The sequence below is a fragment of the Lissotriton helveticus genome, chromosome 2_1, assembly GCF_964261635.1.
Source record: "Lissotriton helveticus chromosome 2_1, aLisHel1.1, whole genome shotgun sequence".
NCBI classification, from domain to species: domain Eukaryota; kingdom Metazoa; phylum Chordata; class Amphibia; order Caudata; family Salamandridae; genus Lissotriton; species Lissotriton helveticus.
The window spans coordinates 1542811901-1542827326 of record NC_136059.1 but is presented as its reverse complement, the minus strand read 5'-3'; the positions used below and the strand labels follow the sequence as shown (position 1 = coordinate 1542827326).

General features: G+C 47.2%; 1 protein-coding gene across 4 annotated transcripts in view; it reads left to right on the top strand.

The window, feature by feature from the left end:
- Positions 1 to 15426, top strand: part of GTF2E2 (general transcription factor IIE subunit 2) — a 297176-nt gene that overhangs the window by 156924 nt on the left and 124826 nt on the right. For all 4 annotated transcript variants that reach the window (XM_078676499.1, XM_078676500.1, XM_078676501.1 and 1 more), the window contains one exon: positions 13661 to 13843. In XM_078676499.1, the coding sequence (XP_078532625.1) occupies positions 13661 to 13843 (183 nt within the window). The remainder of the gene's footprint in view (positions 1 to 13660; positions 13844 to 15426) is intronic.

The window sequence follows — 15426 nt, the reverse complement described above, 5'->3', positions numbered from 1 at the left end:
TGGTAGGCCGAGCCTACACTCTGGAAGGTGCCTTGCTGTGGCACTGTCGCTCTTTACATGTCAAGGTCCCAGAGTACCCATCTGATTCAGAAGGTTACTCAAGCCCTGGCTAGTTTGGCCTATTGTGTCTTGTAACCTATGCGGTCCAAACTACGGAAACTCTGAATCCTTTGGGGGGGTTGATTGTGCTAAACAAATAAATAAAATAAATGACTCTAGGCTCAGAGTATTGGATCTACTGATGATTAACTCTAATGTTATTTTGCATGACTTTAGACTAGTTCAGGGTAGACTCTGCTTCTTTTTCTTGTCCACTCTTAATTTAGCCCTTAATTTGTTTTACTGCTCTCTTTATTGTGTTACTCACCTATTTTAGACATTCCATACATGTGCAGCTTTCTGTGCTGTGAATGTACTTTTTCCTTGCAGTTAGACTGATACATTTGCTGTGTTTATGTGCCGTGGCAACAAAGAGCTGATTCAACGGATATATTGAAAATCCTATTTGCCTCAGGTCTCTTCATCTACCTTGCGGCACTCTTGGTCTTACAGTTTTGTGACGATGATTGAATTATCAATTAGGTACTGCTCAGGTAACTGCACTTGGATAATTCTGGTAATGGAGACATTCACTCAGAATGCAACACTACTAGTCGACCTAAGGGAGACTGTACTGCAGGTTGAAATAAGAAGTGTTTACTAAAACTGACTTGCATTGGAGGCTTTCACTTCTTACAGGTTATGCAATCTGTCGGCACTCAGTTGTTCATTGGTAGTCTGAGGAAGTCTGCTGTGCCTGACAAACTGTACTCCATGACTGAACTGTAGCGGCTGGGACCCTAGTTAGTATAGGTTTCGCCTGTAATGACTCGTCCCTTACACCCTGTGCTACACTCACTTGTGGAGACGTCGCTTTTCTGCCGCCCACCGCCGGACGAGTCACTGGGGCAGTCCAGTGTTGCATTCACCTGTGGAGGCGCCGCTCTTTCGCCACCCACCGCCAGACGAGTCACTTGGGCAGTCCTGTTTTGTTGGTCCCGATTGGGAGTGGTGATCGCCACTCGGGACCACATATCCCAGCAACCCTAGGGGTAGCAGCAGGAAACGCTGCCCACGCTACGCCGCAGCGCCAGGAGGCACTTAAAGTCATCGCAGGGCTCCCGCAGCGCAGGACGCGCGCGGGTGTTCCCGGGCAAAGCCCGGGCCAAGGGCGGGCCCGTTAGGGTCCGGAAGAGGCCGGGCTGGGCCACCCCCTTAACATTATCACCAGCAGAATCTTAAAAGACTGCCCCGTTGCACGGCCAACTTCTGGAAGAAGAGGTGAGGACAAGGCAATGGTATCTAACTGCTGTCTTCCGTATTATTAACAGTCGTGTGGAGGTGGTCAAAAGGCCAGTTCGGACCCTTTAGGCCTGGGAAAACACAGAGGGCCTTGGGACAGAACTTATCCAGTTTCTTTTAAGGTACTGGGCTGTCACTTATCTACTAACTAGGCCATCCAAACCTGTTATTTGACAGGATGAGTAAGCGGAAGGCAAAGGATTTTCTGGTGGGGGGGGGTGTAAAGGGGACCCTTGATGCCTTCTTATAGAGGGCAGAGTCTTTATTTGATCATTAAATACAGTCGGCTGAGAAAAGACTCTCATTGAACTCAATTGTGTCGCAAAAGCGGTCTTCAATGGGTAGTATAGCCACAATTGAGTCACCCAATGTTGGTATTCCAGTAGGCCAAGATAAAATCCAAAAGTGGTCACATTGTAAATGGTTTAATTCCTGCCGCTCTATCACCATCACCATCGTAGGCGGGGCCATCAACCCAAACCGTCGAGTTATCACCTGATGATTTGAGCACGCCAGAGATTGATGTGAGAGAGTGGGAGGAGGGCTTTGAATTGAGCACTTTACCAGCACACGGGGCAGGTCGGGCTGATTGTGACGCTGCATTGGCCACAGCGCCGACCAGCGGCAAATTCACTCCAAGGGAAGGTGGGGAGGTGGTTACCTGATCTAAAAGGACTCTACTAGACAAAAGCATCACACCCAGTGTTGTCATCCCGTCAGCTGGTTCTACGGCCCCAGTAAAGCGAACTCAGGGGCTGGGGCGTCGTATTGCTAATGGTAAACCAAAGCAGAAGGGTGCACCAAAAACGACTAGGTCCAAAGACACAGAAGGTCTCACAGCCAGCCAACATTACCCAAATTGCGGAGAGGCCAAAAAGTTGCGGGGGGCGGACATGGAACTGTGGTCTAGGTTGGAAACCATGTTATCCACCCACCTAGGGCCCAAACACAGAACATTTAATTGATAGAAGGGAAATTGTCCCTGCTGACCGCACAGAATAGTACCCAGACAGATGTGGTTACAGGGCACCCAGTTAACCGCTTGGGGGCATCAGATGGTCCCATACCCCCAAGGGTTGTAATTACCCTAGAGAGAAAAAAGAGTGGGGTGCACGAATGTGAACAGCTGGAGGGAACTTAGGAGGGTGTAGAGAAAGACCATATGGTGGGGCCCATGGTTGTAAATGCCTCAAGATTAAGAGCTACTGTGGGAGATAACAGATATATGAGGGGGGAACCGCAGTACAAAACCCGAGCTCTAACTCAGGCCCGATAAATATAAAGGGCAGAGCACCCACACCACATGAAATTGCACCTACCGCGAGTGACTTCGCTAGGTGTACTGTGGGCTTGCCGGTTATAGATCTACCGCCGGCATCATGCCCATACACAGTAGTCTTGACAGGGGTTCTGGCCCTGAGTGGAAATAGAGAAGAAACTCCGCGAATGCTGATTAATAAGGTGACCCACTGCTTGAGCAGAAATGTAGATTTTAACATCTCAAACCATAGGCACATATTAATGGCGAGAAGGGTTTCAGCCCTAGATGACATAGATTGACTCGATAGGAGTACGCCAATTAGGGATGGCCACAGATTGGAGTGCTTGTCTTTTAATGCAGGTCTGGGAGGGACACTCATGTCAAAGGTTAAGGAGTTTATCTCTCCTTCTTTACCGGGAGACACTAGTGGGCCTGCTATTGAAGGGATTACCCAAGTAGCCAATGTATCTCTCAGCCCTAATATTTGCCCGATATTGGATAGCCCAGATTTCCTTAGACAGGGCAACATCGAGATAATCTCATGGAATATAGCTGGACTCTCATCTAATAACGAATGGTTAGCCTATATAAAGAAATTCCAAGTTATCTGCCTCCAGGAAACAAGGGAGACAGATAGTAGTGCGTTCTCTCTAGAAGGCTATGTGAGAAGTTGGCCTGATGTATGATGTTCACTATTCTAGTGAGCACCTTGTATCAGTCCAAACAATCCCTTGTGGTGGTGGTTGTAAAGTCAACCTTATAGACAAGCTATCCTAAGGGTAGCATGGACTAAGCAGTCTTAGGCTTAACTCAAGAGGGCATGTGAAGCCAGCTGTTTTACCATATGCAATCATGTAATATCAAATTAAAGGACACCACACAAGTTATATATTATAAAACATATGTATTTATTACTAGAATAATCCTCTGTACTCTTTGAGTGCAGAAGCACAAGCGTTTAAACAAAAGCACAGTTAAACAAACAAAAGTTGCACAATTATGGATAGGGCCGGTGGCCACTTAAACCATATACTAAATAAGTGGTATAAGAACCGCTTTACGGACAATGGTAAGGCCTAGGGCCTTGGGAATCGCTGGGACTACACTGGACTAACTGTAGTTAGGACGGGAGTAGCCCGCGGTATTCGGGTGCAGCGCTAAAAGCACACTCATGCACCAATGCAAAGTCAATGGTGCGTACAAGTTATAAAGTTACTGCTTTGGAAGTCTTCCGACTGGACAAGAACTTAGCCACTTAAAACTAGGACACTAGAGGTGTAAACCACTACAGGAGCACCGGTGTTGTATCGTTACCTCACCCACAGGAAGCGGGTGCATAGGTGCCAAAGTGTGTCGGGTTTCGTCGTGGAGATCTATGGAGCCTGGAGATGAAGATGCTGCAGGCGGCCAGGAGAGAAGAGTCCGGTTGGATCCAAGGGTGGATCGAAGATGTAGAGAACCTGAAAGCAGAGGGGACAGAGTCTGGGTCACTAGCCAGTGACCAGGATGGAACCAGGAAGGAACCAGGTGATGTCTGGTGCAATCAGGTGGTTGTCGAGAAGCTTGTCTCCGCTGCCACGTGGACTCTGGGGCATCGAGGGCGTCCAGGAGTGGATCACGAGCTGTCCCACGAAGGCTCTCGCTGTCGGCGGTGTCTGCTTCCGGATCGGAGTCAACAGGCCTTGGCAAATGCAGCCCACGCAGAATTTGAAGATCGCTTCTTACTCGGACCAGCAAGGTCAGAGAGGTTGCTCCTTTTCAGGGGAGCGAGGGCCAGTCTGGAGCAACCAGACTAGCAGAGTAGTTTCAAAGATTCGTCGTCGTAGTGACCACTAGCCAACGGGCAAGTGACCGGACAGACGCGTTGAGCAGGAAAATGCAAAAGGGCCCCACGCAGCACTCGGTGAGTGTGGAGGGGTGATCTTCGGTGCACGAGCTGCTCGGGGCTGGGGCTTCTCAAACCCCAATGCACAGCTTCGAGGATGCCTCAGGAGCTGCACGGTCAGCACTTCGCAGTCTTTTCAAGATGGCCGGTCCCACGTCTCACGTCGCCTCCACGGGTCTCAGCTTTGCTGTGGATCGGGCTGTTGGATGTCTGGTAATCCGGTTCTTGTCGATCTCTGTCGCTCGGGCTCCGGCTGGAGCTGCAACAAAGCAAACCGTTGTGTGCTGTATGGTGCCTGTTTGCACAGGGTGGTCACTCCTTGACCACAAGGGAGATTCTTCAGTCTTCCACGTCAAGTGGGATGTCGAAGAGTCCAGAGTTCTGTATCAAAGTTTCAGTCAGGATTATCTGTCTTCTATGGGCACAGCTCCTACCTTTATTCCAAATCAAGGGGCTGGATATCCTGCTAGGTCCCGCCTATGCGTGGGACCCAGGAAGGGGGTGGTTACACCCCTTTTCCCTTTGTCCAGTTTCGCGCTGGGGCTGGAGTGCACCAGCACCGGTTTGAACTGGGCTATGCATGGGACACCTTGTGTGCCCCAGGCAGTGTCTAGTTTCACTCGCCCTGCCTGCCTCAATCCACTATCTCCTGTCTGGGGTGGTGTAACACCTCCCTGTGACAGGAAACCTTTTGTCCAAGCCTCCCCTGCCAAGTTTCGGTCAGCAGCAGGAGGCCAGATTGGTGTCTGTGGCAGCAGCATCCATTTTGTGATGCTGAGGCTCTGGTTAGTTTTAACCGCATTTACTGTTACCCACATGTCAGCCCTCTAGAAGGGTGGAATGCTACCCCCGTCGCCAGAACTGGCGAGGGGGTAGTATTCCAAAGTGTACGACACCTTACACGACATGTTTTGATAAAGCCAAACCAAAGTTAGCAATAACCGCAAGTTATATTGCCATACCATATACTTAAGAGCATATGGTATGGCAATACCCTGGAACAGGTATAAGGAAATGGTTCCGAAAGCTGCAGACAGGCTCAGCTCATGCTAGAGCACCATCTCACATAAAACCAAGCACTCTGCCTCCAGGATTGTTAGGGCCTGCCATAAGAGTGACTTATAGGTATATATGTGTCCAGATATAGGTTTAGATATAGGTATACTATATCTAAGCAAGGGGTGATTACACGACCTTGCCCCAGCTGAGTGATCAGCCAGTTGTGTCAGTTTGGATGGCCAGCCAGGGGTGGCAAAAGATATGCTGCAGCCCCTGGTAGGCCTTGGGTGCACCTATGCCCTGGGTACCTATAGTACACTGTACAGGGGCTGATAGGTGACTCAATATCCAATTAGTTATGTACCTAGGGTACATGGAGTCCATTTTACTGAGAGAGCAGATAGCCTGGGGCCCTGATTAGCAGGGTCCCAGGCCAACTAAGTCGAAAACCAGCTAAACACAAGGCAAAAAATCTGGGGTAACCATAGTCAGGTATCCACCCTCCTACAGGCTACAAAATGTATTTGTACCAGCACGTAAGGCAGCTGTGGGAAGAGCAAGGGGAGGCCTGATCATATACGTGGACTCGAGGCTACAGGGGAGGTGGGACAATTTGGGGTGGGATTTTATGCAGGGGATCAGATTCTGTAATAAGGGTTATAAGTTAATTTGTATTAAATTTTATAATGCCATTTTAGCGGGACAGACCACAATGTTATGTTATTGCGTCTTATATAGCGCGCAGCTGCCCCAGCAAAGGGGCGTCCCGGCACTTCCAGCTACGAAGTATAACACACACAACAACCTGAAACCGTTTCAGCTGCCAATAACACCGTAAACTAGACTAAAGGAAAGAGAAAGATTTTAACAGCTTTACTAAAGGCGAGTAGACAGTCTGTGCTGCGGATCTGTTCAGGCAAAGTATTCCACAACCTAGCTACCAGGTAACGGAAGGACCGGCCTCCCGCACGGCTACGCTTAACCTGTGGGACAACAACCAGCTGCTTCGCTGCTGAACGCAGCCTGCAGGAGGGAACATATGGAGCAAGCAAGTTACTCAGCAAGTTGGGGCTAGCAAGTTTTACTATCTTAAAAGATAGGCACAGTGCCTTAAATTGAATACGCTCCTCCATAGGAAGCCAATGCAGCCTCCGGACGGTGCCAGCAGCAGAACAGAATCGCGGGAGACATACCAGGACTCTGGCTGCGGCATTTTGGACACGTTGCATCCGAAGTATTTCAGCCTTATTTGCCTCAAGTAAAAGAGAGCTGGCATAGTCCATGCGAGATAGAATGGTCACCTGCACAACCAGCTGACGTGTGGCGGGATCGAAAAACTTCAAAAGGGGCTTAAGACCGAAACATGTGCCAGCCACTTTCCTGGTGCGATCCTGAAAGCTAAGAGATGAGTCCATCCACACCCCAAGATTTTTGACCAGAGTCTTTGACGTGGGGACATCGCCCAAAACAGTTGCCCACCACTGCTCACTCCACAGGCTAGCGTTCTTCCCGACCAACAAAACCTCAGTTTTGTTGGCATTAAGTTGCAGGCAATTAGTAGTCATCCATTCGGCTACAGCCGCCATTCCATCTCTAAACCTAGAGGCATTCGGGGAAGACCCTTCAGCCAAGGTGACAACCAGCTGCGTATCGTCTGCATATGAGACCATAACAAGGCCCCATTGCCTGGCGCAAGCTGCCAAAGGCTGGACGTAAAGATTGAACAATGACTGGCTCAAGGCCGAACCCTGGGGTACCCCCTGGTCAATGGAATGGACCTGAGAGAGAAACGGAGGAGCGGACACTCTGAACGATCTTTCAGTCAGAAAGGATCTAAACCATTCCAGAGCCGACCCGATCACTCCAGCTTCCTCTAGCCGCTGTAGCAAGATGTCATGCGAGACCGTGTCAAAGACTGCACTGAGATCTAACGAGATCCGTACTGTGGCCCGGTCGAAACCCATTTTGAGATGTATCCAAGATGTTATTGGATTTCAGGAACTGAGTAAGCACGTTGTTGACATGTGCCTCTGCAACCTTAGCCACCCAAGGAAGAAGAGAAATGGGTCTTAAGGTTTCCGGATTGGAAGAATCCAATGTAGGTTTTTTAAGAATGGGGGACACCCAAGCCTGTTTCCACAGTGCAGGAACAATAGCAGTCGAAAAGGAGGAATTAACTATTTGACAGAGTGGAGCCCGAAAAATAGAGAGTGACTCTCTGAACTGCGTTGGCCTCAAAGGGTCAGCAGGAGAGCCAGTTTTAATTTTACCACTCAGCCGAGTGAACTCCTCCTGAGACATACAAGGGATGGCTGCCAAGGTCGGCCGAGACCCAGTGCCCGGGGGCAAAGGGATGGAATGAGTAGAGACTAAAGGAAAAGATTGATAGATGGCGCAAACCTTTTCACAAAAAAAGGTGGCTAAATCGTTACACTGCTGTGCCGACGATATAGCAGACACCGTAGCTTTCCTAGACCTAAGGTCTTTAAGAATCTTAAAAATACATTTTGCTGGGCTAGGACTCAGCTTGATTTCGCTAGCATAGTATGCAGCGCAAGCTTTACAGATGGCTTTATGGTACTGCTTGATTTTAGCGAGATAGCATAGCTTTTTCTCGGAGTCATAATCCCTTCTCCACTCCCGTTCGGCTTTTTTGCATGCTTTCCTTAACATAGTCAAGGAGTCATTGTACCAAAGGCTAGTAGTGGAAGATCGCCCCTTAAACCATTTAGCAGGGATCAAGGAGTCAAGACCATGTTTTATCCAGTCTCAGAACGAACCATAATCTGACAGCGAGGAAATCATGAAACTCCTCGTTTAAAGACCGGCTTTACGATGTCTGAATTACAAGGCTCAGTGAGCGGGACAGACATTACAACCAAAGCATGGTCAGTCCAACCCATAGGTATAGGCGACTCCACCTTAGAAAGCTGAACATTAGAAAATATAGGGTCTAATAAATGCCCAGCTATATGCGTAGAACCAGATACTAATTTGTCCAGCTGAAAAGCAGCCAAGTCTGCAAGTAAACTGCAGATTTCACTGTCATGGATTAAATCAAAATGCAAATTAAAATCCCCCAAAATACTAAAATTAGCCGAACCCACGGCGAGCGAGCTGACTGTTTCCTAGAGGGCGTTTTTAAACTTGGCAGCCTGCCCCGGAGGCCGATATACCAAGAGTCCTGAATGTGTTAAGTGAGGACTCACGGATATTCTAAAACGGGCACATTCGTAGCCTTCGATAAGTTCCTTAGTGAACAGACATGAATAACAAGATTTGAAGATAACTGCAATACCTCCCCCTCTGGATTCCCTGTTGGTTGTACATATGGAATATCCAGAGGGTAATGCTAAATTAGGCTCCGCTACCATGTCCTCACTTAACCACGTCTCACACAAAAAGAACAGATCCGGAACTTCCTCTGTAACAAGTTCGTAAATTTTCAAATAGTGTTTAGCCAGCGCACTCACGTTAGGCTGCATTATTTTCAACCAGGCCTGGGGCTGGCCACCCGATACGCGCGGTAGGGGTGGAGGGGTGGGTATAACATAGCTACAGGCCGGGCAACCAGTAGAATCTACCCCTAAGTTAAAAGGAGCTGCCTTACAAAGAGTAGACCCTGAATTAATAGCCAAAAGTTCTTCCCTGCCATATGAGTACAGTCCGCGCTGCTTCCAACCAGGGGTCCTGGTGACGTACAGGCACGGACGGTCGCAGACGGGCGCAGACAGTCTTGCCTTTGGCGCGCCGGTGGCGCGTCCGCTGCGCGCGTCCGCTGCGCGCGTCCGCTGCGCACCTGCTCCATAGTCCCTTAAGTATAGAAGTACTCAGTAGCTAGACCGCCAACCAAGATGGCGTCTAGCAGGGGAAACCGGAAGTGAGGACTTCCGCTAGTCGAGTTCAAGACGCCCTCCACAACAATCAGCCTGAGAGACTGCGGTGGACCGGGGCGCTTGAAGCAGTTAAAAAGTGCAGGTAAGACGAGAAAAAAACTATTAACAAAATGAAACCCACTTTAAAAACATGTAGCCCTAAATGCGCTGCGGTGCAAGCGGTGTAAGAAGGCTGGCAGAGAAGGTTAAAACGTTTCTGGCAGGTAAGATCACATACACCTCATGCAAAGCTGAAGATTGAACGAATTGGAGTGCAGGTTGGCAGGCATACAAGATTATGGGGCACGGATGTCCCAGCTGGTGTTACTTGGCGACTTTAACTGCCACCTGGGCCCAAATGTGAAATTAAGAACGGGGGATTAGTCTGCATGCCCACTAGAAGAGGTGCCGCATATAGAGCTCACAAGGGAGGGAAATGAGTTAAACAAGGTGTTAGGTAGTCATGCCCTCACACACACTATGGACCCGATTAAAGCAGGGGAGGATAGATTGGTCCATCCAACTTTTAAAGGTTGAGGCTGTGATTCCTTTATTGATTTTATTTTTGTTTCCAATACGTTAAAGCGTTGGATTCTAGGTTTTAAGATACACGCAAGCATTTTTAGTGATCATAATCCTTTGGTCATGTCGCTTCGGGACCTAAATTTAATCAAGCTCCCTGCCCGAATGGGGGAGAGTGGTACGATAAGTGCCACTGATCAAGGAAGGAGGCTCAGATGGTCCCAGGTTGAAGGCGAAGCCTTTTATAGAGCCTTAATGGCGGACAAAGAGCAGCATGTTTGGAAGTGCTTAAACCCCACAGTGGACAGGGCAGAACTGGTCAAAGCCTTTGAGGGTGTCACCCAGTATATCGATGGTCTACTCAGGAGTAAATCTAACAAAAAGGGAAAGGAGGACCATAGGTGGTTTGACTGTCACTGCTCCTTTGCCCTTAAGGAGTTGAAGTCCGCATTAAAAGCTGTCCCAAAGGACAAGACAAATGTAGGGTCCTCTATAAACAGGCAGTAAAACGACGTAAAACCTCCTTGCAACAGCAGGCCTGGGAGGATTTGAGGGAAGCGGTTGAGTTTAAGAACTCGACCGCCTTTTGGAAGGTTATAAATGACCGTTGCTTCCAAAATGCCAATAAACCAAAGGTAGCAAATCATATCCTGACAGAATCTTGGTATGGGCACTTCAATGGCTTCTACAACCATGGTAGGTCAGAAGACCCGCCAGAAGTTGAAGAAGGGGGCGAGATTGCGGCCAAGATAATATTTTCTCTGTGCGAGATAAAAGCGGGTATTGAGGGTCTGACAAGGAATAAGGCTCCAGGGCCTGATGGGGTTCCGCCTGACCCTTTCCTGAGCCAGGTAGAACTTTGGGCGACCATATTGACCAGGATTATAAACGCAGCAGCGGAATCTGGTATGCCTGCATCCTGGTCCACAGCTACAATTGTCCCCATTTTTAAAAAGGGAAATAAGGATAGTCCACTTTGTTACCGCCCCATTTCTCTTATTGACGTGACAGTGAAAGTTTTAGGCAGGGTTATCCTCAACCGATTATTGGATTGGGCAGGGGATCACCATATAATCACTGACACGCAGTATGGGTTCAGGTCAGGACGATCAACTACCGACCAATGCCTTAACACCTTGGGTGCTATGACTTTTCCCCTCCTGTGCTGATTAATATAAAAATCCATTGTTCATGACAAGGTCAGCTCGTCATAAGCACACGAGCAGTGTACTGCATGACGAGCTGAGCTCGTCATGAGCATGGAAGGGGTTAATTTATATCTATTGGTAGCCAAGTACACTATTGCTAGTCAAGAAACTGTGTACTTGGCTTTTATGGACCTGACAGCAGCATTTGATTGGGTGAACTGTAGAAAATTGTAGGAACTCATGGGGGCTCTTGGTGTGGATCCTGGTCTAGCAAACATTTTAAGAGCATTACACCGGAATACTTTCACCCAAGTAAGATATAATGAGGAAGGAAGCACTACTGCTCCCTTTCTCTGCTCTAGGGGGATAAGACAGGGCTGCATCCTGGCCCCTTTCTTATTTACTCTGTATATAAATGGCCTGGAGTAGGCGCTAGGCACTCTTGGGGTGGACTCGCCATGGATAGGAACGAGAGGGATCAACGTCCTGCTTTACACGGACGACGCGGTGCTTCTCGCGCGGACCCCTCGAGGGCTACAATGCCTGATAGATGGCTTTGTTCATTTCATGGAGAGCTTAGATTTGTCTGCTAACCTTTCAAAATCATATATTATGGAGGTGGGGAAAACCCCAAAAAGAAAATACAATTATACGATTGGCTCCCACTGTCTGGAAAAGGTGCAGTCGTTCTCAAATCTGGGGTTACTATTTAACACACTTCTTAGTTTTAAAGCCCTGATAGAACAGAAGTGTCGCACTTAAGTTAGTTGTTCCGGTGCAATTATGAATTTAGCACGTAGGTTGAGCTGTTAGTCACCGGAACAAATCCTGAGACTGTACAATTCGATGTGCTGATCCAAAACACTTTATGGTAGTGAGGTCTGGGGTTTTATTGATTCACAATATCTTCAAATTGAAGAGAATAAATATTTGCGGCGGCTGCTGAAAGTCCCGTAAAGTACTTAGTCTCATATTATTCATGAGGAGTTGGGTGTCAGTTACATCAGAGACAGGTTGGAACTAAAACCCATTTTATGCTGAATCAAAATTTGGACAAACCCGGAGGCAGATTATAATGGATTGTATTGCTCGTGACCGGGGCAGGAACATTCCATGGCTGAACTATGTGAGGGAAACCCTAACAGACATGGGCTGCACAGATTATTTTAACTATCCTACAAAATTGTTACACCGGGACAAGGCTCACGTTAAGGTGGAGTTCCAGAAGCAGGTGGCCTCCTGCAGGGAAGACAGGGAGCTGATCAAACCCTCTGTGAGAGCACACCTTTTGACCAAATCTTGTCTGGGTATTGAGCCTTACCGGTCTCTTATCCACAATGCCCAAGACAGATTTTTAATGACACGCTTCAGGCTAAACCTATTACATCACAGTTTAGCGGTGCCGACAGGTTACACAACACTCACAGAGTTGAAGGGCCTGTGCGGCTGCGACCATCGGTCTCCGAAGGATACCCTTCACTTTGTTTTACTGTGTCCCTACTATGCACACCCTAGGAAGCTATTTTTAAAAAGCATTAAAAAAAACACTAGTTTTAAGCAGGCTAAGGTTACCCTACTGTTTCTGCAGCAGCCCACAGAGGTTTTAACACTTTGTTGTACTGTAAACTCTTTAAGGTTGGCATTGAGACTTAGAAACACAAGAGGGGAGGGGTGAATATATATGGTTGTGGTATTGGCCTGCTGAAGGTCCTAGTAATGAATTGGGTGGGAGAGGGTATCTTTTGTATAAGGGATTAATTATTTGTGTATTTTTTATGAGGTTGTTTTTATATGTTACCCTCTTATCAATTTTACTTTGATCCATTCAAACGGATTTATTAATGACCCGCACCAGAACGATCTAGAAGAAGGGGCTCTATCTGCGAACGATTTGCACATGTATCTTTGGTTCGGTCCTTGATATTGTGATATTTGTCTCTTCTATAAATTGTACTTTTATGGTATTGTGTTTTATGCCGAATAAAGTATATTGATTGATTGATTGACTCGTAAAATCCAGTGATCAGGTAAGCCTATTGCAGTAGGTGATCTATTTTCTACTGGATCGTAACCCCTTACGATGAGGTCCTGTGGGTATGACATTTTTAGGCTTTATTGTAGCCTGTCTGTAACTTTATTACCATTGATCCACTTTACATCAGTGCCTAATTTGAGCTGGTGGTTTCTGGTGTTTTGCATCAGCACTTAACTATTAACACCGGCACTTATGACAGTCTGCCACATGGAGGTGCTGTCTGTCTAATTTAGAGGTGAGCAGAACAACAGTTTATTATTAATATAATCTATATTAAAAATGACTAATAGCTGCCGCTGAAGCCATTCTTATAGCTTTGGGGGCCTGGAATAGTCTGAACTGGCTTTGGCAGCACTTGCACTGGCAATGGGTGGAAGAAGCTGCAGTGGTCGCCTGACGAGGGCGCCGGAAGTAGTTATTTATTTTTTTATTTTTACATATTGAGCACTGGTTCACATTATGCTACCTCTGTGTTTTTTGCCAGTGTATTTATAATCTCAATTCAGAATGGAAATTGTAGGTGTCATGTCAGTTAACTTACATGTATGTCATCAATAATTGGTGGATTAATTTAATGACAAATTTGTGTTACAGGCATTGGTGAACAATCCTAAAATTGATTCAGTAGATGGCAAGTACATTTTCAAGCCCAAGTACAACTTGAAGGATAAGAAGGCCCTGTTGAGACTGCTGGATAAGCATGACCAGCGAGGGCTTGGAGGAATCCTTCTTGATGACATTGAGGAAGGACTTCCAAATGCTCAGAAAGCCATCAAGGTAAACCGTTTTCGATAATCGAAGGACTCATTTTCATTGTATACTGTTGTAATGTACTAATTACTCAATGCACTCTCCCTACAGAAGTTCTCTGCCTTGCTGCTCAGCCTATGATGAGGTCATATAGAATGTTGTGTGTTTGTATTGGAAGGGAGAATCAGTTGAGGTGGAAGGGCTGAGCAGCGAGGAGGCTGCTCCTGGTGGGGCACTTTAAAGGATCTGATTGACATCTTGTAACCTGTAACCAAAAAGTGATCTTATGAATAAATCTACTATCCTGTTCTACATCACCTGGTCTACGCATCATTCTTCTTTGCAACACTGGCGACGATCTGAAGAACCTTACGCGTGGAGTAAGACTAAAGGAACTAAAGACTTTAAGGACTCTAAAGAATGAAAATGTATTTTGACTGAAGCAAACTGGCACTTACCCAAGCCCCACCAGTGACCCTGTCATCGGTCGCCCACAACGCAAGGTGCCAGGCTATGTTACTTGCTGTAACCTGTATTGGGTGAAATCACTGCTGTTTACTGCCTGTTTTTTCCGCTGGACTTTCTACCTCATGTTGTTGTTCAGAGAGCGCACTGGATTGACCCGGACTGACACTTCAAAGGAATTAGCACCTGCAATGTGTGCTGAGGAAAACCTACACTTCTAGTGAGCTGTTTTGAAGTGAATGCCTCAACACTCCAGAGGAAAGCAACGATCTGTGCTGGGAATTGGCAGCAGTGAAGGGAAGCAGTGATATGTACAGGGAAAACTGGCAACCCTGAGAGGAATTGGCAGCGTTGTAAAGCTCATGCACACACTTTGGACATTTAGGCTGCAGCAGTGCGATATCGGACATACTGACTAGTTCTGGGAGAGGCGCCACCCCTTGTAAGTCTATGCGCATATTTGATTGAGGACACTCTGCAGTGACAAGTGATCTTGTGACAGAGAATATTTTGTTAACAGGTGCACCAACTTGTTAAGTGAGAATCGGCAAATCTGGTGTGCTGATGTTTGGGAGGGCAGGGCTTTTGCCTATCGTTATACTTTTACTCTGTTGTTTAGGATGTCACAAAAGTTGCCTCTGCAACACGGCAGTTTGACTGTTTACACTCAAACAGCCACGAGCCCTACATTCGGCGCGTGCAGTCTTACCGGTTTGGTGATGCCTGAAAGCTTCTTTCTGTGACGTTCTGTCAGTTCTGAGCCTCCAAACTGCTTATTCACGCACTGTCTCTCAAACGTGCCGTGAGCCACCCGGCGTGCTGTCAAGTAACTTACTGCCATTTTGGATTTGTTCCTAGTGTCAATACTGAAGTATTCTTGCCTGCCAGCCACGATGTAATTTTAGTTTACTAAATGGTTCCGCTCCATTGCAGTTTGTTCTCTATGGTCTGCTACCTTTGCAAGACTTATTCAAACGTCGCGTCTCAATCCACAATGGTTTTGGATGTTATTGATCTACACATTGAATTCAACCCACATCACCGTGACAGGAAGTAGACGATACACAGATCCCCTGATTACACTCTGTGAGTTTTCTTTGAACAAGAGAGACTTCCTTATTGACTGGAAATAACTCGAACAATCC